This window comes from Mirounga angustirostris, unplaced genomic scaffold (assembly GCF_029215605.1).
Source record: "Mirounga angustirostris isolate CCGP_5_RB_7025 unplaced genomic scaffold, mMirAng1.0.hap1 SCAF_11, whole genome shotgun sequence".
Classification (NCBI taxonomy): Eukaryota; Metazoa; Chordata; class Mammalia; order Carnivora; family Phocidae; genus Mirounga; species Mirounga angustirostris.
The window spans coordinates 89,410,395-89,438,036 of NW_026991719.1; the positions used below are offsets into that span (position 1 = coordinate 89,410,395).

The 27,642-nt window shown below is 53.6% G+C and overlaps 1 protein-coding gene across 16 annotated transcripts in view; it reads left to right on the forward strand.

Moving 5' to 3' along the window:
• Nucleotides 1–27,642, forward strand: part of TMEM164 (transmembrane protein 164) — a 179,416-nt gene that overhangs the window by 138,101 nt on the left and 13,673 nt on the right. For 8 of the 16 annotated variants that reach the window (XM_064574469.1, XM_064574466.1, XM_064574471.1 and 5 more), the window contains 2 exons: nt 18,021–18,121; nt 19,797–22,002. In XM_064574469.1, the coding sequence (XP_064430539.1) occupies nt 18,021–18,121; nt 19,797–19,957 (262 nt within the window). In that variant the 3' untranslated portion in view covers nt 19,958–22,002. Of the gene's footprint in view, nt 1–18,020; nt 18,122–19,796; nt 22,003–27,642 lie in introns of those variants that run through there. The other 8 variants (XM_064574467.1, XM_064574472.1, XM_064574468.1 and 5 more) reach the window with 3 other exon arrangements.

The window sequence follows — 27,642 nt, forward strand, 5'->3', positions numbered from 1 at the left end:
AGGGACTACTTCATTTTCTCATGTCCCTGCCCCCCGATTGCCCCCTACGTCTCCCCCGGTCTGTCCTCCATCCAGTCTCCAGAATGACCTAAGGAAAGAACAAATCTGATCAGATTTTGCTCCCCTGCTTAAAAATCCTGTCTGGAAGGCAGACCAAACTCTTTTACGTGGCATTCAAGATGGTTACAGTTCGACCCTTATCCATCTCTTTGACCTCATTTCCCATCGCTGAGATTTCAACTCCCATTACTTTACCCTCTAAGCGAACAAATCTGCTGACAGATTTGGCCCACCTGCCCCCAACACCGTATCTGTATACACGACAGCTTGTCTATCTGGAACCTGGCAAACTCCATGTCCTCTTTGAACATTAGCTCAGTGATGCTGCCCCCAACCCCAGCGCTGTGTCTGACTTCCCTAGGCAGCCTAAAGCACTCTTTCCTGAACGTTCTCTTTATACTTTCTATTTGCCTTGAGCGTTGCAACGGCCTCATCCGAGTGTTTATCAGCGTTTTGCCACAAGGTGGCAGTAGTCTCATCTTTTTGTCTTTTCAGGATCTACAATTAAGATCACTGTTACGTTAATTTAAATTAATAATCCTAAATAATTAAACTGGTAGTATTTATTATAATTAAGATGCTAAGGGAGCGAGGGAGAGGGCAAAGTCTGTGAGGCCCCAGGATTTCCGCCTGGGGGGCTGGGGGAGATAGGGTGCCACTCACAGAAAGGGCCACAGAAGGAAAGGAACATGTTTTAGGAAGGAAGATTTTTTTTTTTTTAAAGATTTTATTTATTTATTTGACAGAGAGAGACACAGCGAGAGAGGGAGCACAAGCAGGGAGAGTGGGAGAGGGAGAAGCAGGCTTCCCGTCGAGCAGGGAGCCCAATGCAGGGCTCGATCCCAGGACCCTGGGATCATGACCTGAGCCGAAGGCAGCCGCTTAACCGACTGAGCCACCCAGGAGCCCCAGGAAGATTTTTTTTTTTCTCAACACTTGAGTTTGAGACACTTCTAGGCTCTCAGGCTGAGATGTCCAGGAGGCAGTCGGATGGAATATTCTGGAGGTGTTCAGGGGAGTCTGGGCTGGAGGCTGACTTCCATGTCATTGGTATAAAGAAGGTGCACACACACACGGGAGTGAATGAGATGGTCCAGGGTAGCTACGTTGGTGGGGTGGGGGAAGAAATAGAACTTGGAGAAAAGGCCTCGGGGAACATCAGCTGTGAATAGGAGATAAAACAAAAGGAGCCTTATGCGATTATAGGACCAGCCAGAGCAGTAGCACGGGGTAGGTTCAGAGAGTTCTGGCAAAGTATGGCCATTGGAGAAGAGGGGGTGGGAGGGAAAGAGCAGGGTGTTAAGGAAGGAGGGGTTAAGGGTGTTGCAGAGCTAAGGGAGGGATTTCTCCCCCATCCCCGCACCCTGCCTTTTTCCTACCTTTCCTTTCCCCCTCCTCCCCTGGCCTCTCTGCCCAAGGCTGGGCAACTTCAGGTGCTAAGGCGAAGGCCACTAGTGAGAGGGAGTGTTTTGAAGGTACTAGGGAGGCAGGGGAGTGGAGGAACCGTGGGTGCCAGCCCCTGCTGAGAAGGAAGGGGCTTTGCAGTGGATGGAGATGGGTCCTGACAGGAGGAGTGAGCGTGGCGGGAGATGGGAGAAGGAGAGAAGTCTGGACTGTTTGCGTGCTGTCCAGTGGAATTCTTGGTGACGGCGGAGATGGTCTAGATCTGCTCTGCTCAGTACGGTAGCCACTCACTCCATGTGGCTCCCGAGCAGAGGACACGGGACTAGTACAAACCCAGGAGCTAGGACCGAGAAATTTTTTTGCTTGATTTCAGTTTAATGAATTTGCATTGACATTGAATTGGCTGCAGGTCCTTAGTGGCTGTAGCTACCATATTGGACAGCGTAGCTCCAGGAGTGTGGTGACTAGCACAGAGGGGGCCCCCCTGAAACAGATTTCCTTGCAGTTTCCTGGCACTGGTCTGTACAGTGACCCCGTTTTCTCCGGGGGGCTCAGCAGTCTGCGCAGAGGGGCAGAACATCTGGCTTGAGGTATCCATCCAAGTTTGGATCAATGGTGTTGAAGATCCAGAAAGCGAGGGGTGTTTGGGGTTTGGGACAGAGTTTTGGTAACCCTGCCACCCACTTTCGTCCTTTCGGGTTTCCAGCCAAGGGCAGGTCACCCAAGGAACAATAACAGAATGGCGAACAGAGTGCTTACTTTATTATGAGCTGAGCGGGCACACCCAGCACCTCCAGCTCGGGAAGGCTGCTCTGGCAGGCGGGGCCAGAGCCCACAGCTTTGGTCTGGACACCTGCATGAGCCTTCTGCTCTGGACCCTGACTACCTGCAGTGGCCAGATTTGTACACCGGGCCTGAACTTCTTTCCCACCCAGTCAAAGGAACCGAGGAGCTCGAGAGGAAATTTGAACAGGCCTGACTGCCGGCCTATGGATGAGACGGTTCTGAGATGTGCCCGTGTCAAAGCGGGACTAACCTCCTTTCAGACCCCGTTCTGTCGCTTACGAGTGGTGTGACCTTGGCGAAGTTCCTTAACTTCTCTGGGCTTCTGTTCCTTCATCTGTAAAATAGGAATAGTGCCCATCACTTAGTTCACACTATGTAAATTTGCTCTCTGTATGGTTTCTGTTTGCTAAGGTACCATGACTCTGCCTACCAGTCTCCTAAAATGTGGTCTGAGCTATTTCTTAGGTTCTCACCCTTAGCAGGCCACCCCTTGGGGATGAGGTAGTGAGGGGGTAGGGAGAAGTGTGGAGCGGCAGGGAGGAAGAGGGCTGTCTGCCCGCCTGGGAGTTGAGGGGGCTAGTTCAAGTGATCAGTCATGGGGTCCCAGATGGTATGGACGGAAGAACGAGGAGGAGGTCCATGGGGGTGGGGGTGGGGGAATCAAGGGATCAGAGGTCACCAGGAGGTGTGCGGGCTCGTGCCCAGTAGAGAAGAGGATATGGAATCTGAAACAATGGAGAGGCTGTGGTAGAGGAATAGAACTGAGGCGGGGTGGCTGGGGGTGCTCCCTGAAGCCAGTTGTGGGTAGGAAGGTGGCGTGGAGGTGCGAATGTGTGGAGTTGAAGAGGTTCCAGAGGCCAGGAGGTTAGGATGTTAGAAGTGGCCCCTGCACGGATGGTGAAATCACCCAGAGCAATGACTGTAAGCTCAGCGAGATTGATCCAGGAGGAGTCTGATAGTGACCTGGAGGACGAGAGGAGGGGGGTGGACCATGGTGACAAAGAGAAGGTGAAGCTTGCAAGAAGGAGACAAGAGTAAGCATCCAGAAGCAGTAACGGGAGGGGGGATCTTCAACTCCCCTTCTCCCCACACGAGCTTGCTGCGAGCACAGGAGGAGGAAGAAGAACCTCCGCTCAGAGCAGCCCAAGGGAGAAGCAGTGTCCTGGGGGAGAGCCAGGGCTCCGCAGGGTGAGGAAGTACCAGGGCCATGCTGTGGGGGTGGCAGGTATGGAAGGAGGTTTCCAGGGGGTCCAGTGGGATGGGTTGGACGGAGGCCAGCTGCAGGAGGGGTGGAGGAGAGCTCCCACACTACTTTTGGACCCACGGGGCTCGTGACCCAATTCCCTGCTCTGGGAACTCCCTCCCCTTTTCTCCATCCCTGTGGGTTGTTTTGGTTGGGTGGGTGCGGTGGTTCTATTTAGGCAGGGGATCTTAACGTGGAGTCCACGAATAGGAATAAGGGGTCCATTAACTTGGGTGGGAAAAGTTGATGCTCACCATTGCCTTGAAATCATGGTAGCAGTTCCACTCACTGCTGGAGCTCATTAAATGCATTAGTAAAGAAACACGCAAGGACTGTTATAGATCTGTTTTTCCTCTCTTGATGACTCCGTTTTAATAACACTGGCTTTTCCTGTAATGCTTTGCCTTTTATGCATTCAAAACCCTGTTCTGGGGAGGGCTTCACTGGTGTCCCCCACTGCCAGGGGATCTGTGCCCCACTCCCGGAGGGTGAAGGAGCCCTGCCTCGACGCTACTTGGAAACCCCTTTCTACTTCACTAGAGGGAGCTCTTGTTTCAGAATTGGGGAGCCGGGGACTCCCAGGCTTGACATGGGGTAAGAAAGGTATTTTGAAGCGCAGGCAGAGCAGATGTCCTTTGGAGACATTTCAGGAAACTGGGGTGTAAGAACCCCAAGGTTGATGCGGGCAAGCCACGTGTCTCTGGAGATAAGCTTTAAGCTTACCTCCTGGAGGTTGAGGGTTAGGACACAGCCAATGTGCTGGTTTCTAGGACAGTTAAAGCAAGAGTACTGTGGCCAGTGAGGGCTTGAAAACTGGCCCCAAGGTCATACTGACCTCAGTCTACCTGTTTCTTCCCCACCCCGCCCATTAGCCCATCCCCCCTCTTGTCTAACTAGCCTTAGGGTGCTGGGAAAGTTCTCTCTCTCTGGCTTCCCACTTCCGCTTTGAAGGCCAGGCTAAGGGCAGGAGAAAGGCTTGGGGGCTGGGGCAGATTCTGAAGGCTCCTGCAGTGTCCGTGGGGTGAGGGAAGAGCTGGAGAATTTGAAAAACTGGCCAGGGGCTGAGGCTTACGCAGGGGGATGGATTGGAGAGCTTCCGACGACCGTGGGATTTTTCCCCATGGAAGAGGAAGGAATTGGGGCTCAGGCGTGCTTTGTAGGAGCACAGGATTAAGTCAAGTACTCCCCACTGTAATTGTAGCCGCTTCCAGGAGGCACTGCTTCTCACAAGGGGCCAGATTGGGGCCCCTCTCCTGGATTCAGGTCTCTGGGGCCGGGCCCAGGTATCTGATTTTCTACAAGTTCTCGAGGACAGGGGTTCTCACAGGGCGGTCCCCAGACCAGCAGCAGCAGCTGCCTAACTGGGGAACTTGTTAGGAATACAGATTCTCAGGCTCCTGGCTCTAGGTCCCATCCCCAGACCCACTGAATCAGAAACTCTGGGGTGGCGCCCAGAAAGCTCCCTTGTACCAAGCCCTTCAAGGGGGTTCTGATGGCAGCTGAAGTCTGAGCACCACTCCCCTTAGGGATTCTGATACATGCTGAAGGTTAGGCCTCATTGCCTCAAATGATCCAAGAGTCGCCCCCCACTTGCTGACGCTAACGGCATAAGGTGTGCGAGGCGCCAGGGCATGTTATGGGTTTAAATACCACTTTTCTGTAGAGTATCTCCATGTTCCTTTGGCTTTTCTATTCCTCCAATGCTCCTGCAAGGTAGAGGGGACCTGAAATTTCCCTGCAAGTGGGCAGTGCTGCTTAGAGGGGTTTCGATCCACACACATAGATGAGAGTGGACGCTGGGACCTGGGTCTCTGGACTCCAGTGCTGAAGCTGCTAGGGCCAGGTCTACCTGTTAGATTTGTTGCCAGCTCAGAGCCCTCACTCCGTGGGCTGTTGGCAGTGGGCTGGCTGGGATCCTCAGAAGTGGAGGGGGAGGTCTTTATGTTGCCTTTAGCCAGAGGCGGCATGGCCCAGTCAGCCCCCACTTTGAAGGTGAAGCCTGGCCTGAGTGGGCTCTCTGGCCCCTCAGGATAGGAGGTCGACAAGATGGACCTTCCACCTGGACATCTACCTCAGGACAGCTTCTTGTACATTACACAGACTAGAAGGCACAGTTCATTTGGTCAGATGCCTGGATGAGGGGGAACCTGACTTGGGCCTGCGCCCAGTGGCGAGAACGGGAAATCCCACATCCGTGGTCATCTTGGGATCGTGCCCTGGGCAGCAAAGGCTTGCAAAAGCTCGAACTGGAGGTGCCTCATGTAGAGGGCACATAAAGGTTCGGGATGGCATTGTTGTTGGGAACTAAACTAGTCGTTCTCTTCCCTGTTCCCAAGCCTGCACCTTCTCTCACGTTCCCTATCCCATTGAGTGGTACCACCATCCACTCATCACCCGGGCCGGAAATCTGCAGATAATCATTGGCCCTTCACTCCCCTTCTCCTCCACATCCAGTCGGTGACCAAATCCTATCAATTCGACCTCCTGATCATTTCTCAAATTCATTCCCTGTATTCCTCCTTTGGTTCAGACTGGATCATCCCTGACTTGTTCAGTTTGCAACAGCCTCAACACTGGTGTCCCTGCCTCTAGCCTTGCTCTTCTTCAGTCAGCAGCCGGACTGCAAGCTCTGTCCCTTGCTTCGAAGTTTGGTCTGCGGGCCAGCGGCACCTGGGAGCCAGTTAGAAATGCAGACTCTAGGTCCCCACCCCAGACGTACTGCACCTACCCTTTACCAAGATCTCCAGGTGATCTGTAAAGTCCAAAACATCTCACATGGCAAACAGAATTCACAAACTGACTCCCATCTTGTTTATCCCTCCCTCCTACATCATAGTCCAATGATACTGAACTGCAGAAAGTTCTCGAACATACTGGGCTGCTCACTTCATTCTTTCTGCAAATACTTATCAAACCCTTACTTTGCATCAGGCACTTGCTGGGGATAAAGCAGTGAGCAAAACAGATACATATTATCCTTGCTTTCCCGGAGTTTACATTCTTGTGGAAAGAGACAGTAAAGAAACAAGTGAAGTGTATAGTAAGTCAGATAATGTTGAGTGCCACAGAGGAAGAGGTAAAGCAGAGTAAGGGGTACAGGGATGCTGAATGGTTGGGGAGGCTGCAGTTTTAAATGAGGTAGCCTCATTTAAAGGGAAGGTCTCACTGAGAATGTGACATTTGAGTAAAGGCTTGTAGGTGAGGGACTGAGCCATTGGATACCTGGAGGAGGAATATGCCACGAAGAGCAAAGAAGTGTACAGGCCCCAACACAGGAGTGTTTCTCGAATATTCCAGCAACAGCAAGTAGGTCACTGTGTCTAGAGCCATGTGAAGGAAGGGGTTACCTTGTAGGAGATGAGGTCAGGGAGGTGCTGTAGATGAGGGGTCAGATCATATAGAAGGCCTCACAGACCATAGGAAGGACTTGGCATTTTAGTCTTAGGGAGATGGGCGGTCATTGGATGGTCATTGGATGGCGAATGAATTTTAAAGGGGTCACCCAGTTGCTATGCTGAAATTAGACCGCAGGGGAACAGGGATAGAAGCAGGGAGACGTGTAAGTGATGTGTGTAATAACTCAGGCAGGAGAAGCTAGTGGCTGGGGTACTGACAGGAGAGCCAGAGAAGAGTCGTTGGATTCTGGGTACACGCTGAAGGTGCAGCCAGCAGGATTTGCTGATGGATCAGATGTAGGGTGTGAGAGAAGGAGGGGTCAAGGATGACTCTCGAAGGCTTATGACCTGAGTAACTTAGATGGAAGACCATTAATTGAGATCAGAAAGACTAGGAGGAGGGATTTGTGCTTGTTTATTGCTTTTTTTTTGCGGGGGGGGGGGGCGGGGAGGGGGCTACAGGGTGGAAGTAACAAATATCCCCAAACGTAGGGGCTTAAAGCAAAGACTTATTGGACTACACCAAACTAAAAAGCTACTGCACACTGAAAGCTACCATCAACAAAATGAAAAGGCAGCCTACTGAGTGGGAGCAGGGATTTGCAAATGACACATCTGCTAAGGGCTTAGTATCCAAGATGTATAAAGAACTTACACAGCTAACCACCAGAAGACCAAATAATCCAATTAAAAATGGGCAGAAGACCTGAATAGACATTTTTTCCAAAGAAGACTCCAGATGGCCAACAGACACGTGGAAAGGTGCTCAGTATCACCCATCATCAGGGAAATGCAAATCTAAACCACAGTGAGATACCACCTCGCACCTGTCAGAATGGCTAGGATCAAAAAGGCAAGAAACAGCAAGTGTTGGCGAGGATGTGGAGAAAGGGGAACCCTCCTACACTGTTGGTGGGAATGCAAGCTGGTGCAGCCACTCTGGAAGACAGTACGGAGGTTCCTCAAAACAATAAATAGAAATACTGTACAATCCAGTAATTCTGCTGCTGGGTGTCTGTCTGTCTGAAGAAACTGAAAACACTAATTGGAAAAGTTCTATGCACTCCTCCATGTTTATTGTGGCATTGTTGACAATAGCCAAGGTATGGAAGTGACCCGAGTGTCCATCAGTAGATGAATAGATAAAGGAGATGTCACACACACACACAGAGTGGAATATTACTCAGCCATAAGAAAAGGAGACCTTGGGCGCCTGGGTGGCTCAGTTGGTTAAGCGACTGCCTTCGGCTCAGGTCATGATCCTGGAGTCCCGGGATCGAGTCCCGCATCGGGCTCCCTGCTCGGTGGGGAGTCTGCTTCTCCCTCTGACCCTCCCCCCTCTCAGGTGCTCTCTCTCATCCTCTCTGTCTCAAATAAATAAATAAAATCTTTAAAAAAAAAAAAAAAAGAAAAGGAGACCTTGCCACTTGTGACAACATGGATGGACCTAGAGGGTATTTTGCTAAGTGAAGTAAGCAAAAAAAAAAAAAAAGATAAATATGATTTCATTTATATGTAGAATCGAAAAAACAAAGCAGTTGAACAAACAAACAAAAACAGAAACAGACTCCTAGATACAGAGAACAGACTGGTGTTGCCAGAGGGAAGGGGGTTTGGGGGATGGGCAAAATTGGTGAAGGGGATTAAGAGGTACCCCAAAAAACCCCAGCGATGTCCCATTTTTCACAACTGTGTGGGATGACTGGGTCCTTCGTTGTTACAGACCGAATGTTTGTACCCCTGCCCCCGCAAGTTCTTATGTTGAAATCCTAACTCCCACTGTGATTGTATTTGGATGTAGAGCCTTCGGGTGGTAGTTGGGGTTCAATTAGGTCATGAGGGTGGGGCCCTCATGAATGGGATTGGCGCTCTTGGAGGAAGAGGCCAGAGAGCTCCTTAGCCCCTCCTACCGTGTGAGGCTACAGCAAAAAGATGGCTGTCCTGTGAATCAGGAAGTGGGCTCTCCCCAGACAGGAATCTGCCTGCACACTTGATCTTAGACTTTATAGCTTTCAGAACTGTGAAAAAAGAAACATCTGTTGTTTAAGCCACCCAGTCTATGGTTTTTTGTTAGGGCGGCCCTAGGTGACTGAGATCGTTTTCTACTGGTCTTGCCTGGGCTCACCTGGAGCAGTTGGGACAGCTGGGCCTCTCTATCCGCATGGGCCTTTCGTGGCGTGGGGGTCTCAGGGCAGCAGTCCAAGAGGGCACGCTCCAAGGCACAGGTGCTTATCAAGCCTCCGATGGCATCTTTTTTGATGATATCCCCTGGGTCAAAGCAAGTTGCATGGCTGAGCCATGTGGGTCACGTGGCCCGATCAGTGTGGGAGAGGAATACATAAGGACGTGGACACTGGGAGCCAGTATGGTAATCACCTGCCATAGGAGCCAAGGTCCAAAGTTGGCTTTAAGAACATGAGATGCCCATTTAGGGATCCCAGTGCAGCTATGGCGCGGGCTATGAGATGTGTGAGCCTGGAGTTCGAGGCAGAGGTCCAGGCTGAGATGTGCATGTTGGAGTCATCGGCACAGAGATAGTATTCAAGCCATGAGATTGGTTGAAACCACTGAGGGAATGGAAGTGTACAGGGAAGAGAAAACCTCTGAGTTCTGCAGCCTGACCTCCTATCCTTTAGAGGTCAGGGAGAGGGGATGGAGAAGAAGCAGGCCCGTGGAGCAGGAGGAGAACAAAGAGAGAACGGTATCCCGGAAGCTAGGCAAAGAACGTTTCCAGAAAGGTGCAGAAGATGAAGCCTGAGAATTGACGATTGGATTCAGGAGTGGAAAAGTTATTTGTGACCCTGCAGGGAGCCATTTTTGGTGGAGTGGGTGGAGGGGGGACGTAGGAGCAGAAGCCAAATTAGAGCAGGTTAAGAGAGAATGGGAGGAGAGGAATTGTGGGCAGGGAGTATGGACAAGTATTGTCAAAAAAAAAAAAAAAAAAGATGTGAGCCATGTACATAATTTCTAATGTTCTAGTAGCCACACTCAGAAAAAGAAAAAGAAACCGGTGCCATTAATTTTAATAACATCTCTTCTATCTTATTTAACCCAGTATATCCAACACCTTCTCATTCCAGTGTAACCAGCATAAAATCATTACCAGTATATTTTACTTCCTTTGAAATCCAGTGTGTATTTTACACCAACGGCTCATGTCGGTTCATGCTAGCCACCTCTCGAGGGCTCAGTAGCCACACGTGGCCAGTAGCTACCATATTGGATGATCCAAGCATAAAGAAATCTTTCAAGGAGTTTTGCTCTAAAAAGGGGCCAAGGATCGAGGGGGAAGCGAGGTCAGGTGTTTGCAGTGGCTGGAGCGGTACCGAGTAGGTGAAAGGGGACAGAATCTGGATACAAAGGGAAGGCTGGCCTTGGCTGGGGTCCTGGGCGGGTCACCCATGGCAACGGGGGTGAGGGCAGAGCACATCGGCCACTGATGCAGGTACGTGGTTAGAGGCAATCATGAGAGCTTTGAAAAAAAATTTTTAAAGATGTATGTATTTGAGAGAGAGAGAGAGTGAGAGAGAGAGGGAACAGGAGCAGGGGGAGGGGCAGAGGGAGAAGCAGACTCCCTGTTGAGCAGGGAGCCTGATGTGGGGCTCGATCCCAGGACCCCGAGATCATGACCTGAGCCGAAGGCAGATACCTAACCGACTGAGCCACCCAGGCCTGATCCTTTTTTTTCTCAGTGAAGTAGGAGGCAAGGTCATCATCTGAGAGTGAGGCATAGACCTATTGGAGGTTTGAGAAGAGAGGAGACCATATTAAGTTGTTGCCTGAGAGAGTGAATGGACAGGGGAGATGTACTGTGATTGCCTGGCAACACGAAGGATGCACTTGAGCTCTGTGATCACGAATCTGAAGTGAGAACAGTCAGCGCTGTTGTTTTTCCCTAGACACATTCAGCTGTGTGGGTGCAAGCAAGGAAGAGGAGCAGATTGGAAATGAACCAGGGCTGGGTTGTTGGGTTTTGTTTTTTTTTCCCCAAGATGAGTACGATCGATCATGAGAGGCACCATGGAGTCAAAGGTGTATGCCAGGGATCATTAAAATGATGGCCATGGAATCTAAGGAGGGAAGTGGGAGCCGTGAGGGACAGCAAGAAGATGGTGGGACCTACCAATCCCAGATTCCGGCTGGGTCAGAGTGTTGGGGTCAGGGTGAGAGTGTAAGCTGGAAAGAGAGAAGTGGTAGTTGAAGAGGGAGTATTTGATCTATGGGGGGTTGCAGATATTCACAAGTCTGAGGTCTCAGGCATGACCATGGGAGTGAGTGGCTGAGGTACCATAGAGGACAAGGTCGTTGAGGAGCGGGGGGCCAAGGAACTGAGAGACCGGGATACTAGAAGGTTCATCCAGGCATGTGTTGAAATTATCAAGAAATAGGACAGGGATGGTTTTGGAGAGAGGGGTACCAAGCCAGGTACTAACACCCTCAAGGGATGTTGAGGGCCATGACCCGTATGTCTGTAGACAACCATAAAAGGGAAGAGTAGTGGGGTGGTACTGGATGGTGGTTGTAGGGTTTCAGGGAGAAAGGAGGGCCAGTGGTCTGGGAACAGCAATGCAAAGAAAGAAGTTACCTACTCTACTTACATGGGCCAAAGGAGAAAAACCAGTGAGACTACCTTCAAAGGCCAGAGGGGAAGCAGGCTCCTCATGGGCAGAGGTAGGGTGGGTGAGAGCCAAAGGATGAAGGGGACGTTCAGAGAAGTGACTGAATTATTGGGAATTTGGGTAATGATTTCTCTGTGACTTTGCAGATCCTGTTCCTTTTCCCTGGAATTCCCTTCCTTGTACACCTGAAAAAACTTCTCTTCAGCTTTTGCCACCTAGCTCCTGCACCACTATTTTCCCAAAATTGCTATAGCCAAGAGTACGTGGCCAGCATTTCGCCAAAGCCAGGGGCAGTATTGGTCTCTGCCTCTATAGAGAAGTGGAATTTTCGTTGGTGGTGGGAATGTTCTACTTCTGCCCTGCCCCGTAGGTTAGCCACTAGCCACATGTGGTTATTGAGCACTTTGAAATGTGGCTGGCGCAGCCGAGGAATCAAATTTCTAATATTATCTAATTTTAATCCCTTTACGTGTAAATTGTCCCATGTGGCTGGCGGGCTCATCTTCGATCCTGTCTTCTGGGCAGGGGGTCCTCTTTCTTCTGGCAATGATCGGTGCTTTAATCTTGTTCCGTGGACTCTTCCTCATTGATCTCTCCACCCCAAGCTCTGTGTCCAGGCCATTTCTCTCCTGAGCTCTCCACGTGGACACCCCATAGGCATTCAGTGTCAGCACGCTCCACATTGAAGTCCTCTCTCCCCTCACTCAACTCAGTTGCTGAAGTCATAGACTTGAGAGCTGCTCTAGCTGCTTTCCTAGCCGTCTCCGTGTCCAGAGCAGGCTGACTAGCCCGAATGGAAATCGGACCGTGCTCTCCCCTGTGTAAAACCTCCCAGGGGCATCTCATCGTGTGCAGGGTCAGGGCCAAGTTCCTGGCCATGGCGAATGAGGTTCTTCATGACCTGACCCCAGTCTCTCCAGCTTCATCTCCTTACACCCGTCCCCTCCCACTTTATGCTCCAGTGACACAGACCTGCTTGAGATGACATGCAAACAGCTTGCCATGTCACGCCTCCACCCCTCGTGGCAGGCTGGACCCACCGCGCGGAGTACCCTTTCCCTCCTGCGCGCTCCGACCCCAGCTCCTCCTTGTGCTTCTTCAAAACCCACTTGAGCTGTCATCTCCAGCTGCCCCTCCCCCATGTCCCCCTTACTTACCTGCTTACACCACTCTTATTTTTAAAAGATTTTATTTATTTAATTGAGGGAGAGAGAGTGTGAGTGGGGGGAGGCGCAGAGGGAGAGGGGCAAGCAGGCTCCACGCTCAGCACGGAGCCCAACGCGGGGCTTGATCCCAGGACCCTGAGATCAAGACCTGAGCCGAAATCAAGAGTTGGACGCGTAACCGACTGAGCCACCCAGGCACCCCCCTCGTCGTTCGCTCTTAAGTGCCGGACAGTTGTCAGGGGTGGGGACTGTCTTTGCCCCCTTCTCCCCACCACCTAGCATGGGGTCTGGTGCCCAGTGTTGGATGAAGTGAATGAGTTGAAGGGAGCAGGACAAAGACCGGGGAACGGGATGCCACCCTGCCTGGCCTCATCTCCTGGATGTAAGTCCTTCCTGGGTGGGATTATAGGACTGGAGAAAGGGCCCCTGGGAGGCCTCTGGGGATCTGTCTTTGCTGCTGCTGGTGGTGCAGGTGACTTCTTTTCCAGCTCGTGTGACGCTTCCTTCTGGCAGAAATCGATGTCAGAAAAAGCTATTATCTTGGTTTCCCCCCACCTTTAGAGATGAAACACTTCTATCCTCCTGGGATACATGACGCTAGCAGAAAAATGTCACATTTCTTTCTTAAAGTAGAAAAAAAAGTTTTATGTGTTTAATTTTTCCAAAAGTGCTTAAGTTTCTCTTTTCCTTTAGAAGAAAACTGGTTTTTCACTTGGATTATCCCAAGGGCCACATTCAGGTATATGGAAAAAAAAAAAGGAATGATGCCCATTTGCGTACAATTTGCATATATCTATGTAGAGTGGATCATTTATTCTCAGGGTGCTTGCTTGCTTTCTGATTTTTTTTTTTTTTTTTTTTTTTTTTTTAGTTTCAGAGAAATTGAGTCTTTGATTATCTGTACAACAAAAAGAACCAACAACAGTGAAAAGGCAGTAGAAACCACAGGCAACCCCCCCCCACCCCCTTCACAGAGAAGGTCCCTTCTTTGCAAGAGCCCCTGGCTTCTCCCAGTCTTTTCGGAGATTTGGGGTGGCTGTGGTTTCGCCATGATAAAAATAGCTGCCCGCTATGTGCCAGGCAAGCTGCTCTATTTACTTTTCTGTATCTCTTATTCCACTTGGCAGCCCCGAGAGGTGGGTGTTACCTCCAGTCTTCATACGGGAAACGGTCGGAGAGGGGCAGCACCATCTGCCCCAGGTACCCCCCCTAAGCAGTGGCAGAGGCGGGCTTCCCACCCAAGGCTGTCCGCCCCCCAGCGCTTTGTGTTAAACCGCCAGGCTCTGTTTTCCCTCCGTGGCATGTTGTCTGGTGTTTGGCCTTCGACACCTGCCATTACCAGCCAGGGACTTTTCCTCACACGCTCATGGTTTGCTTGTCATTTGAATGGTGGTTGCACAATATCAAGTTCACCTTATCTCCCCATTTGGTTTGTTTCCCGGTCCTCGGTGTTACAGGTGGCGCGGTGTAAATATCTTTGTGCAAATAAAGGATGGTCTGTTGGGTGTTTTAGGTATTCGACGCAAGTCCTCTAAGTAGGATTGCCAGGCCACAGGGTTTGATAGAGTTTGATGCTTCCCTGGAAGGTCTGTGCCGTTCGATCGCTCACACCGTGGTGAGTGCCTGCTGTACCAGGTGCTGCAGGTAAAGGGATTCCGAAACGGCCCCTCATTCGTAGAACTGACAGTCTGGCGTGGGGCGGATGGGGCAACCCAGAGTGGTCGTAGTAAAGCGGGGGTTGGGGCAAGGGGCAATGAGAACGTGGACCCCTGGCCATGTCTGAGTGTGCCTCTCCCCCGTCGCATGGGGGCAGAGACTGCGGGGCAGGGGAGGAGCGTGATAAGGAGAGGGGCTGCCCAGCAGTCCGGGCCTCATCCCAACTTTCCCCAGGCCTGTGGCTGAGCTACCTCAAGGCTGAGGACATTCCTGGCCGCCCCCTCCCGTCCCTTGGCTGCAGTGGCCACCTGGCCCACGGGACCCGTCACTGCTGCCCAGCTGCCACTAGGGGGAGCCAAGCAGAGGACGGCGGTGGGGGGACGGGGCGGGGGACTAGCTCCAGCCTTGAGAGGCGTGAGCAGGAGCCTGAGCACCTGCTGGTCCTCCAGGTCCCCTCTTCCCCTTAATACCCCCAGCAGCCAGGGGCACAACACGGTGCCCGATTCCCATTCATCCGGCAGACAGGAAGGTGCGCAAAGTCTTAGTGCGCAGCTCAATGGCTTTTCACAAACCAAGCGCGGTGCCAGATGCTAGGGACCCAGAAACGAATCCGACAGGGTCCCCCCCACCAGGCGCTCTGGTCTAGAGAGGTAGACAGACAAGGAAAGAGACTGTACGACTTGGTGTGGTGGTGGTCTGGACAAGTGGCAACAGGGGCAGTGAGCGGCAAGCAGCCTGGCAGCGTCTAAGAGCCCAGGGCCCTGCTCTGACTTCGGCGGTTCCACTACCCAACTCCCGGCCTTCCGTGTCTCCATCTCTAACCTGGAGGAATGAGTTTGATGCCTTCCAAGGGCCTTCTGACTCACAGGTGCTGTGAGCCCGGCTCTCGTGCCCATAGCAAGCCTGAGCGTCTCCCCCAGAAGACCCGCCTGACTTCAGTCACCCCACCTCACTCCTTCTCCCTGCCACACCCCACCCCATCAGGTCATCTCATCTACCCAACAACCTTATGAATTAGGCAGTGGCATCATTTTATAGATGAGTGAAACTGAGTGAGACATGTCCACTTGGATATTCTGCAGACGCCTCGATTTCAACACGTCTGAAATCAGCCTCATCGTCTCCCTACCTTCTGCCCCAGTCTGCCTTCTCCCCTCTTCTCCATCACAATCAGTGGCACCATCAACCCAATGAGGCCCAAGCTAGAGGCCTTTCTAGATTTGTCCGTCCTCAGCCTTCCTCCCCAGCATCTATCCCTCACATCCTGGTGAGATATTCTTCCACTTTTCTCCAGCCCTACCTCTATGCCCTTTGAGGGCCGTCCATCCCCTACTTCTTTGGGTTCTTGCAGCAGGCCTCCTATCCATCCTCCTGCCTCGACATTCTCTGCCTCCGGTCCTTCCCCCGCACGGGCCAGCACATGTCTGATCACATCACTTTCCTGCTGCTTCCTGTGGCTCCGCAGCAGAGCTCCGAGCTGGCCATCCACAGGCTGAAATCCATCCAAGAAGACGTGTTTTGTTTGGTCCGTTGAGCATTCTTAAAACATTTTGAATTATTTGCCAACATTTAAAAATCAGGAAATTCCACACGAAAGTTCGTATTTCTGGCTCCTCTTGCAAAACTGAAAAAACTGGCAACTCTGGGAACACGTCCCAGCAGGGCAGTGGTTGGATGGAGCTGAGTGGCGGTTGCCATCTTTAGAAGGGGCACGGACTTTCCACTTGGCCAGTCCCCAGCATCCTTAGCGTCTCTTAGCCTCTGGTCACTCTCCTCTCCCAGTTGCCGACCTGAGACTTGTGGCATTGGGGCTCATGGCCCTGCAGGTATGGGCTGAAGCCCAAACCAGCCCTCAACCAACATCCGAGTCTTACTCCTCTCACCACCCCACCACACCCTCCCCTGCGGCCCCAACTCTTACCCACGGTTCTCCGAATTGCCTTGTGCCCGGGAGCTCATGTCTGCATGTCTGCCTTTGTGCGAGCTGCTGGTTCTGGAACGCCTGGGCCCCTGGTTAAGTCCCATTGGTCCTTCAGGACTGCTCTGTGCCCCCTCTACCGAGAAGCAGTCCTTGTTCCTAGGTCTTCCCCCCACCCCCGCCTCCAGCTGAGTTCTGTCCTCCCATCATAACGGGGCACAGAGCACAGGCATCCCACCATCGTACTGGGTTCTCATTGTCGGTTGGCGTGTCTGCCTCCCCTGGCAGGCTGGGAGTCTGGGATTGTAGGGAGCCTGTCTTCTTCATCTTCCTATACCTCAAAGGTTAGCACGGAGCTTGGAGACATAATAGATGCCTGATAACTGGTGAATGAATGGATGAATCAGTGAAGGACCGACTTGGGAAAATACTACTCCAGGATGTAACGTTGCCACCTACTTGCTTGGGATGGAGGGTTCCAGCTTCGTTTCATTCTGGAGCACCCTCCTCTCCAAGCCCCCATTCGGAGTGACACCCCCACAGCATCCTATAAGCCGTACCCCTGCTCTGCAAGCTCTGGAATGCATCCAAGCCTCCTGGGAGGGTAGTTCCTAGTGACGCTGGAGGGGAGAGACATCATTCTTGCTGTTCCGGGGGGAGGGAATTGCGTGACGGTCGGGAAATAGCATAGCCGTTGGATACGGCACATTCTGTAATTATCCGAAGCATGATAATGATGTGCTCATGATAGCATCTCACACCCATCGAACACTCACATTGTGCCCAATCCTACACTGCGAGCACTCAGTACATTATTCCTGTCATGCCTTGCCACAATTCTAAGAAGTAGGTAGGTCTGGTTATCTTCGTTTCACGGATAGGAAAGCTGAGACTTAGGGAGTTTCCACAACTTTTCCAGGACCACGCAGCCCGGACATGGTAGAATCTAGATTCGAACCCAAATCTGTGGGCCACGGAAGTGAACCTTCCCAACCACCGCGCCACACTTCCTCAAAGACATCTCTCTTGAGAAACATGAGGGAAAGATGAAAATGAATGTGAAAGTGAAGGATGCAGATTATATATACTGTTAGACTCCAATTAGTAATTAAGAAGAAACCAACCAACCAACCAGCCAACCAACTCCTGAGGCATGGGGAAAACCAGCCAGTACGCAACACCCACAAGTTAGCAGCGTCGTGTGTGGGGAGTAGAATGCCCGGGATGGGGGCGCCTGGGTGGCTCAGGCGTTAAGCGTCTGCCTTCGGCTCAGGTCGTGATCCTGGGGTCCTGGGATCGAGCCCCGCATCGGGCTCCCTGCTCAGCGGGAAGCCTGCTTCTCCCTCCCCCACTCCCCCTGCTTGTGCTCCCTCTCTCGCTGTGTCTCTCTCTGTCAAATAAATAAATAAAATCTTTAAAAAAAAAAAAAGAAAAAAAGAATGCCCGGGATGTGTTGTTCTTCATTTTCTCCATCTCGTTTCGACTCCTATAACGTTTTCTACATTTCCTCTAATGAGCATGCATTGCTTTCATCATTAAAAAAAAAAAAAAAAAAAAATCGCCCCTCTGTAACGGCCCGGGCAGTGTGTGGCAGAACAGAGGACGGAAAGGGGGCTGGCTGGAGTCGCCGGCGCGTCTGTGGGCCCGTCGTCTGAGCAGTGAGAGGGGACGACCCACTGGCGCAGCTGCGGCCTCAGCACCCCACCACACCCTCCCCTGCAGCCTCAAGGGGCAAAGGAGAAGTGAGTCTCACCGTCTCCCCTTTTCCTCCAGGTGCTTACACCCCAGAGCCCCTCAGCAGTTTCCGGTGGGCCCTTCTCTCAACTGGCCTCATGTTCTTTTACCACTTCAGCGTCTTGCAGATCCTGGGCCTGGTAAGTTTGGTTCGGTCCCCTTCGATCCCCCTCTGCGCTGGCGTATCGTTTTGTTTTGAAAATACAAGATGCCAAAGGCCAGAATGTCAGATTGTTGTGTCTGGGTTGCTGATTTATGCTCCACGGCCTGGGCCTCTCCAAAGGGTTTTCGGAAGCCTTCAGTGTTGACCGTTTCTTTCATCCCCGGGGAGGCAAGGATGCCCTTCGCTCACGACCGCCCAGGTCGAAAACAGCGAGCTGCGGAAAGGGGTTTGCTGTGGACCCTGTGGAGGGGGAGGCAGGACCTTGACCCTGGCCTGGGCCTGGAGAGGAGGCTTCCGACCTCGGGTCCATTCTGGGCCGACTCCCAGGCCCTGAGCTGTGTGGCCAGTGGCAGTGCCGTGTCGGGGGGGCCTCCCGTGGCATTCTGGGGTGTTCAGACCCGCCCGGAGCATGGATGCTGGCTGGACTCAGTAGTTGAGTTATCCAGAGCCCAACATTGCTGAGCGCATGGGTGTCTACATCGGTGGCAAAGCAAAGGAGGAAGAACTCAGGGCTGCGGGGGGTGGGGGGCCAGGAGACCCACGGTCAAGGCCTGGCTCTGCCACCGTTCTGGCGGAGTCACCTCACCGTCGAGGGCAGAGAGCTGTCCACCCCTCTGTGACATGGAACCAAACCCCCAGCCTCCCCGAGAGGTGGTGAGGACTTGTCTCTAACGTGGACGGGCTGGAAGGGCTTTGGAAGACAGGTGCCGCGGCCGTCCTCGGGGCAGGAGCGGCATGTCTGGTTTTGTGTGCGAGCGGCAGGAATGCAGCTTCGGCCGCGTGGAGCCTCGCGGGGCCTGGCCGGACTAAGGCACGTGACTGAGGTCACCAGTGGCTCGGGAGGAGCAGTCCCTCTCTCTTCCCCACCTTGGCATACTGCTCTGCTCTGGTTTGCCTGGGGGACAGTTTGAGCTCTTTGCCAGTGGTGTGAATGCTCCCGCACGTGAGGACGACTTTCACACCTTACTCTGAGCGCTCTCCACTGGGACTGCTTGATTCCGGAGGGGTCCGTGTCCTCATGTCACCATACATACCATGCTCAGTCCCACCTGCAGGCCTGGGCCAGGCCGCGCCTCCTACAAGGAAGGCCCCACTCACTCCATTCCTTGCCATGACCTCCATCCATCCTTCATGAGTCCATTCAGGGTGCCACTTACTTCGTGAAATCTTCTGTGAGGACTCAGTGGCCATTCTGTACCCTCCTCCGATCTCATGGTGGGGGAAACCTGGTGAGTGAGCATTGTCTGGTTTGAGGTCAGATGTGGTTGCCCAACCAACTCGGTTGGTTGCCGGTTATAAGTGGAGGCAGGGACCATGTCGTTGACTATTCTGTCATCCCCTGACACCTCTCCGGGGACTAGGCACATGGTAGATGCTTAGGAATGACGGCAGGCTCTGGACCCAACTGGAAAGCAAGACTGAGCAACACCAGACAGCTTTTCCACCGGATGGCCTCCCCAGTCACTTCCCCAGGGCTCTAGCCTTGACCCACTCCCCAAAACCCTACGGCAGAGAAATCCCATCATGAACAGGTGGGGATTGGTCAATCCCTCCTTGTCTAGTCCCCCATTAGGTAGAGATGGCTGAACTGGCAGAAGCCAGAGAAAGCCTCAGGATGGTGAACGCTCACTCTACCTCCCTTGTCCCTGCAGGTCACCGAAGTGAATTTGAACAACATGCTGTGTCCGGCCATCTCAGACCCATTCTACGGCCCCTGGTATCGCATCTGGGCCTCGGGACACCAGACTCTCATGACCATGACCCACGGGAAGCTGGTCATCCTGTTCTCATACATGGCTGGGCCCTTGTGTAAATATCTGCTGGATTTGCTCCGGCTTCCAGCCAAGAAAATAGACTGAAGGTGCTTGTCTTCTTTTTTTTTTTTTTTTTTTTTTCCTCCCCGAGGAAGCAAGTCCTGACTTGACTTGGAGAACACCCAGTTCTTGACGAAATCATGGGGAGAGGGCAGTAGGATGTTTGGTGTATTTCTTTTTCCTTCTCCTCTCTGTCCCTTTCTTCCACCATGCTTCCTTCCCCAGCTCTCCCCCCCAGGATATCTCCTGGAGCCGGGGGGGGGGGGTCGTGCCAAGGGCTGGATTCTTTCTCCTCCCCTTTGGCTCTTCCTCCCTGCTCCTAGTGGCCTTACATGGGCGACAGTAGTCAGTGGTTTTCACTCTGCTTGTTGGTGCTTTAAGGACAGCTGGTTGAGAGGACGGGAAATAACAAGCGGCAGTTCTCTTGGCACTGAAGTGATGAGGTTTGGTTGGGTTTCCTTTCTCCACTGCCAGGGACCTCCAGGCTTACGCTGGGGTCCCCCCTTTGTCTCCAGCACAGCCCCCACCATAATGGGACCAAGGCCTTGTTTCTATACCAGCGGCAAGCCAAGAGCCAAGGGATTTCCCAGCTTATGGCCAAAATAGAACCTGCCAGAGTCTTCCCACTGGTGTCCCATGACTCAAAGCAAGCAGCCAACCAGCCACTCCCTCCAAAATGCTGCCTGCGGTGGGAGGTGGGGGCGCTCCTTGGCCCCAGGACTAGATTCCGGTGAGGGGGATGGAGAGCTGTTGCGATGGCAGATCCAAAGTGAACAAGTGGAAAATAGCCACCACTCTTTACTAGGCAGGACCTTGGGTAAATTCTGCCTGAGAGAACCAAGAAGTGACCCATATCCCGATCAGAAGTGAGCGTTAGAAAATCATCAACGGAAGTGGTAACTTGAGAAAACTGTGATTTGAATCATGTGCTCCATTTTAGTTGAATGTTTGATAGTAGATGCCATTTTAATCTTGAGTGCCCCTCAGTGTTTCTCTCTCTCTCTCTCTAAAAGGCAGCTTCAGGGAAGGGTGAGCTGGAGTTGGGTTTTTTGCCTTTTTTTTTTTTTCTTTTTAATTTGTTTGCTCCCTTGTTTTTGGAAGTTTGAATTCGGAGAATCCTTGCGTCAGGGGCCTGTCTCCGCAGGGGCTCCTATCCCTCCGTTCTGTGCTTTCACAGACTATGTCAGCATCCTGGGTTGGGGGAAGAAGATACAGATCCCGCTGATGTTGTCACCCTAGGGCCATGTGTCGTCACTACAGCCAGATTCCATGCTGAATTGTTTCACATGGGGGCATCACACACTCCTCCACCCTCCACCAAGCCCACCCCCAAAGCCCATGTCTGGGTTGCAAAGGACGTGCCAAGAAATCAGGTCCCCGTGGGTGCAGGTTCAAGTGCTTTAAGAGGAAGACCTTTTGTCCAAAGACTTGAGCTCAGTCACGCAGGGACTTCAAGGAGGGAACCAGTGGCGGGGCATTTGCTGACTCCTTGTGGGCTCTAACTAAGGACAAGTTTGCCTAAGAACAGGAAAGGTGATTCAGTGACTTCCTCTGATGGCCCCACCCCACCCCTACTCTAGGGGTTGCCCTGGGCTGGTCCTGTATTCTGGGCGTTACTGTATTATAATAGACCTAGATTGAGCTTCAGCGACTCAGTGGTCGGACCTACAGAAAGCAGCAGGGTGCAGGAGAGTCTCCTGGAGCAAGGTGAGGCCCGGGAAGTAGCCGCGGGAGGGACCGCCCTTCTGCAGAGGCCTGCTGGCGCAGAGACGATCGATCAGTTCCCAGGACGTGGTGGGGGAACCCGAGGGAGAACACCGAATACTCTGACTCCCCTTGAGCTCCTCCTGACGCATACTCTTCATTTTCAGCACCCCCCAACCCCCGAGGGCTTGGCCAAGTTTGTCTCAGTGCCTCTTACTGTCGGGGTGTCCTCCAGAAGGGCCCCGTGAGCAACTGGATCCACCCTGCCCGCCATAGGGATGGCCGATAAGAAAATGCCCAAGGCCTCAGTGCCCCTTGGCTCTTTACAAAAAGAGAGGTTGGAAGGAGGTCACAGGAGGAGCCCCTGGAGGCATGTCCTGTCCCCTTCCAGAACATGGAGTCTCCATAGGCAGATGGTGTGTGCCTGGGGGGGCGGGGCGGGGAGCAGCCTGGGTGGGGCAGATGCTCAGCGTCGGAACGCTGGGGTGGCGCAGTGACTCCGCAGACCCGCCCTTCCTCCCTGTCTCCGTGGCGCGGCACAGGTGGCCAGTCAGCCCGGCCTCTCCGGCAGCCGCATGCTTCTAGAAGCTCGCCTTTGCCCTGCTTATATAGCTCAGTGCCCCATTCTGGCTGATCCTCTCTGCTGCTTGGAAGGAAAGAAGAAAGGGAAAGCCACGTGCCTGGCCAGGCCAGAGGCAGCTCCACCTGTCAGGGGAAGGGGGAGGTGGAGGTGAGCCGTAGGGCCAGGGGGCGATCAGAAACATGCAGGTGGAGGGAAGAGAGAGCGAGCCCAGTCCATAGGCCGCACGGGGACCCACGGCTTGTGTTCGAGGTGTGGGGGTGCGGCAAGCACCTGACATGGTCTGCACCTCTTACCTTGGGCCCGGCCCGTGGAGACAGAACCTGAGCCCACCTAAGGCAGCCTGCCTTGGAGGGTGGCCCCCCGTGCCAGGGGCCCAGGCTTCCCAGCTCCTGCCGAGGGCTTTCCTGGCAGGACCAAGGTGGTTCCCCAGCCACCTTGGCCAACTTTCCAGATGCCATTTGGCAGCGCATGGGAGCTCACCGTGTGTGTGTCTGAGAGTGTTCAGAGAAGAGGACAGTTTCTTTTAAAACAGCCCCAGGAAGGGGAATGAGTGCTTCTCCAGCCCCTTGGGTAGCCTCTGCCAAGGATCTGGGCCAACGCGAAGGGTCCACTTTGCTGGCCAGCTTGTGGCAGCAGTTCAGAATAGCCGAGGTGATCACGCCTGCTTCCGGCCCCATCCCTCTTCCCAGTATTGGGTTCTGTACACCAAAGATGGGCCGGCCCATCTTCTTCCCGGAGGCCCAGGGACGTGTTCGTCTGTCCGCTCGGAGGGCGGTTGGGTTTAGTGGGACAGTCGGCTTATTTGCCGTCTGCTACCTCCAGCCTAGCCTCTGTCAGGGTTCTGCTCTCCGTGCTCCTTGCTAATTCAGCGTTTTGTGGAGTGGGCACAGCTCCCCACCCACAGCAAGTTGTCCATCTGTCTCCGCGCACTGGTGTTGGGGCCTGGTGGGGCCCCCCCAGGCTGAGTTGGGCAGCTCCGGGGGGGGGTACCAGAAAGCCCTTCCTCCCCCTCCCTGGATTTGTAGCCGTTGATCCAGAGTCCTCTGTCCTCTTTGGGAGACTGAAGGGGAGGTGGGGGGAGGAGACAAGAGGTTCAGGATGCGGGTGCTGGTTTTGGTAGCTCGAGAGCAGACAGAGGGTGTCCTTCGGGCCCTGGCGTGCTCCTCAGCAGGCCCCCGCCCGGGGAGGGGTCCCCCACCGCACCACTGCCCTGCCCTGCCCTTTCGGAGCGGGTAGAGTCTGTGAGATGGAGTGAACCTTCTTCTGTATATAGAGTGAGCCAGTCTGTGCTCAGGAAAACCTAATCGCTTGTTGTTGCTCCTGTTACTTTTTTTTTTTTTTTTTTTTTTTTGTACACTGGTTTTCTCCTCGTGGCACGGAACAAAACAAAGCAAAAGTCGTCTCAAGCAAAGCTGTTGTTTTTGGAAACTTTCTTTCGCTGTGAGTTTTGTACTATAAAGAATTCTTCATTTATATCGGTGTTACTGTGGTAGAGAGAATAAGATAGTCTTATTTTTGCCAGGAAATTGGCAAACGCCTCTGGGCCCCCCCCCCCCAATCCTTCCCCATCCCCGGGTGGATTTGCCGTGTACTAAGCAGACCCCTCCCTGGCACTCCACACCCAAGGGCCCCCTTTAGAACCCGTCTTCATAAGCCCCCTATATTTTTGCCAAGCTGGTGTGCTCGCTGCCCCCCCCCCCCCCCGCCCCCGCAAACTAGTTTGCTCACCTCCCGGGGCATTTTGTAATGCGTTTTCTCTGTTTTGTAAAAAACCTTTTGATTGTACCAAAATGGTTTCTGCAGTCACCTTTGGAAATAAATGGTCATTAATTTGTGTACCTAGCATTCTAGAATTTTAGTCTTAGGTGTTTCTGTGGTTGAAGATCCCCGAATGATAAAGGACCCCTCACCACGGGACTTAACTGTTACAATGTTTTCTTCATTTACTCTTATTAAAAGATTTATGAGAACCTAGGCGTCTTGGCCTTCCTTCCCCGAATCCTCTTGGAAGTCCCTCTGCTTTGAAAAGTAGCCAAAAGGACCATTCGCTCCCCCCACCCCGTGGCGGACCACCAAAGGGCAGCTCTGGCCTGGGAGCCCCGTGGCCGGAAATTCCCGTGCACGCTGCCTGCTTCCACTGGGGACATAGGAGGCCTTTTGCTCTTGGCGGGGACTGTCTTCTGGGGACATCCGCTGGCTTCACTGAGCACCCCCTCCAGGTGCGCTGGGCCAGGCTATAAATGAGCCAGGGCCTGCAATCTCGGGGCCACAGAACCACTAGCTGGGGCCAAGCCATGTCCCCCGGTTCTCCACCTGTAGAACGATAGCGACATCCGTGTGCCCCGCATGGCGCAACATCCCTCCACACACATGCCCTCCTGTGATCCCCACAGCCGCACGCCAACTGGCTGGTAACGCTGTCCCCGGTGGACGTGGGAGGGCAGACACCGAGAGAGCAGGCTCTGAGCTAAAAGAGATGCTGGGACGCCAGGCCAGTTGTGTTAGACTCCAAAGCCCATGCACTTGGCGCTCTCCTGGGACTCCGCTGCCCGTCGGGAGGGCCGCGATTATCGGGCGGACCGCTGCCTGGGGGCCCCCAGCCCCGAGAGGAGTGGGAGCAGAGCCAGGCGGGGGTGTGGAAGGCAAGCAAGAGGAAGGGGAACCCCTTGAATGTGCGAAGCAGAGGAGCCAAACCCAGCTTGTGACCCCGGGGAGCCCCAGAGTAGAGCTGAAAGGCACGGGAGTAAAGGAGGGCAGGGACGCAATGCCAGGCAAGAGCTGGGCCCGGGGGCAGGACAGAAAGATGGGTCCCGTGGCCTTTCTACGCATCTCCCTCTTCAGAAAGGGCTGAACGGCCGTGACCGAGGCCATGGCCTTCTCTGCCCTGGGCTGTACATCTGCCCCCTGCCCGCCGTCTCGGCTCCAGTCCTGGCCCCCTACTGCCGGCAATAAATGCAGATCTGAGAGCAGCCTTCCCTGGGCCCCCCGGAAACATCCGCTGCTCCATCTCCTCACCCCCACGGTCCCCCGCATCCCAGGACCACACACAGGGAGAGACCCTTTGCCCCCAACGTCTCGTGGTCCACTTTTCCCCGCTGGGCCGTCTTCCCCTTCTTTGCCTTTTTTCTTTGCGTGGCTCTCTCAGCTCCCCGGTCTCCCTTCTTGTCCAAAGGCCTGAGCTCAAGTGTCAGCTCCTGGGCCAGGCTTCCCTGAGCCCCAGTCCGAGTTAGGTAACTCTCGGCTTGGCTCCTGCCAACCCCCACCCCTCCTGGTGCTCACTGCAGGGCGCCATTTGCCCCCCTTACTAAGCAACGCATTCTGGCTGGTTGGCCGTCTGTGGACTGAGCTCCTGGAGGGCACGGTGGGGTCCCATTCATTCTCCTGTCCCTGGCACAGGACCTGTTCCATAGAAGGTGCTCAGTGAACACCCAGCTCATCCCGGAGCGCTGCAACATGGTGGGAGGCACCACCACCCGAGGGAGAAACCCTGCCACATCAGCTGTCCCCCATCCCATGGGCTCTCCCGTGTGGAGCTGTGTGCCTTTGTCTGCCCAGGAGCCTCCCGCCCCAGCCTGGGGGCCTCCGTGCCCAGCCTTCCCCAGACCTCTGGGTGGAGGGTGGCCAACGCATCCAACTTCTTTTCTGTATCCTTGGTAGCTGTTCGGTCCCCACCAGGGTCACCCCTCCGTTCCCTGGGGCACACGGAGTTGGCGTTGGCACGGCCAGAGCCCCGCCAGCCCACGGGACATGCCACCTACCCCTCTGAGGGAGAGGGAGCGGCTTGGGGTGGTTACACCATTATTCCCCCCCTCCCCCCAGTGAGTTTTCCCCTTGTCCTGCTTTGCCAAGGCCAGTGGAGGGGCAGAGATACACCCGTCAGTCTGACAAACGCCATGGCTTATTCAAAGGATATGTGGTTTGCTAACCTTGGCAATGGGCAAGGCCGGCCTCGTCCAAAGTCAAAGACTCTCTGTTACCGCCCGTCCCCACCCCTCTCCCAGTCAGCGTTTGCCCAGCATCTAGATTGCACATCTGGCCCTCTGCAGCCGATTGTCCTGACTTCAGGGCGGCTCCTCCATCTCGGCCAGCCGGTAGCCCCGGAGTCTCGCGACGGGGCAGGTCTTGGCAAGGAGGTCTGACGCTTCCTTGACCAAGCTCTGACAGGTGATAATGGGGCCAGTGGCCTGAGCTGCATGGGTGTTCTTTCCAGCGATGCCTCCCCAGCTGCCCCTCCACTCCCTGGTCTCTCCTGCCTCTCCCCACCCACCTCGCTCTGGCTGTCCCTTCGGCTGTCCCTTCCCTACTTTCCAGAAGTCCCTAAAAGTAAATTTTTAGAAGGAGGCCCTGGGCTCTTGGGTCTCCTGCCCGCCCTGGGAATGGAGGGGCCTTCCTGCGCACTCCAGAACACACCCTCAGATTTTGAGAACATCAGAGCGGACGAGATAGAGACCACGAAGACAGGAGCTTGTAGATTTTCCTGCGTATTAGAATCACCTGCGAAGCTTTAACCAAAATCTCAATGCCCAGGCCTGATTCAGAGCAAGCTTTTGTTTTGTTTTCACTTGAAGCTTCCAGGTTGTGAGTCATCTCTTTGCCCTGACCCTCTATACCGGGGCCTTTTTCAAATGAGATTTTTAAGACCTACCAAAAAGTCTGAAGAATAATACCCAAATCCAGCTTAACAAAAAGAACCTTACCAAGACAGTGGGAGCCCCGTCACTCCACAAATTTGGAGAGTGTTCCTCAGAGCCTCCGGGAGTCTGGAGAAGCCACCCCGGGGGGGTGAGGGACAGGTGGGGGCAGAGCGGGTGAGGTTCTGGCCTTTTCCCCTTGCTTCACCCTGAACAACTCCCAGTTTTGTTCTCTTTTGTACCTTGAGGTTCTGTAAATCATTCCATCGGGAAAGATGTTTAAAAGTCACTTATTTCCACGCTCACTAGGCCTGTCTCCACTCAATGCCTAGATTGTGGTCGTCCTGAAATAGTTGAAAAAGCATTGCACCAGCTCTCAGCGGTTCTCCGTCCCCTCGGAGGCCCCGGGTGCCCTTGGCCGAATCATACCTCTGAACCCCAGGGTGCTCTGAGACACCCAGGGAGAAAAATGGCGTTATAAAGTCCTGTTTGGTGTCGGGGGCCCTATTTCCAGACAGTGTAGTTACTCTGCCTGTTCTCAGAGCACGGAGGTTCCTCGGGGTTTTGACTACACTTATGTAACTGTGTGGTTGGGGTCTCTGGGGTGTGTAGCAGAGGTCATGCCTCAGTTTTAAAGAATGTTTCTGTATTTCATTGACTCTCAGACCTCTCCCCCTCTTTTTTTTTTTTTTTTTCTTTTTAACATCTCTAAACCTCGGCTTCATCTTATAGTCAATGGTACGACATAGTTCAATCAGAGCTTAGT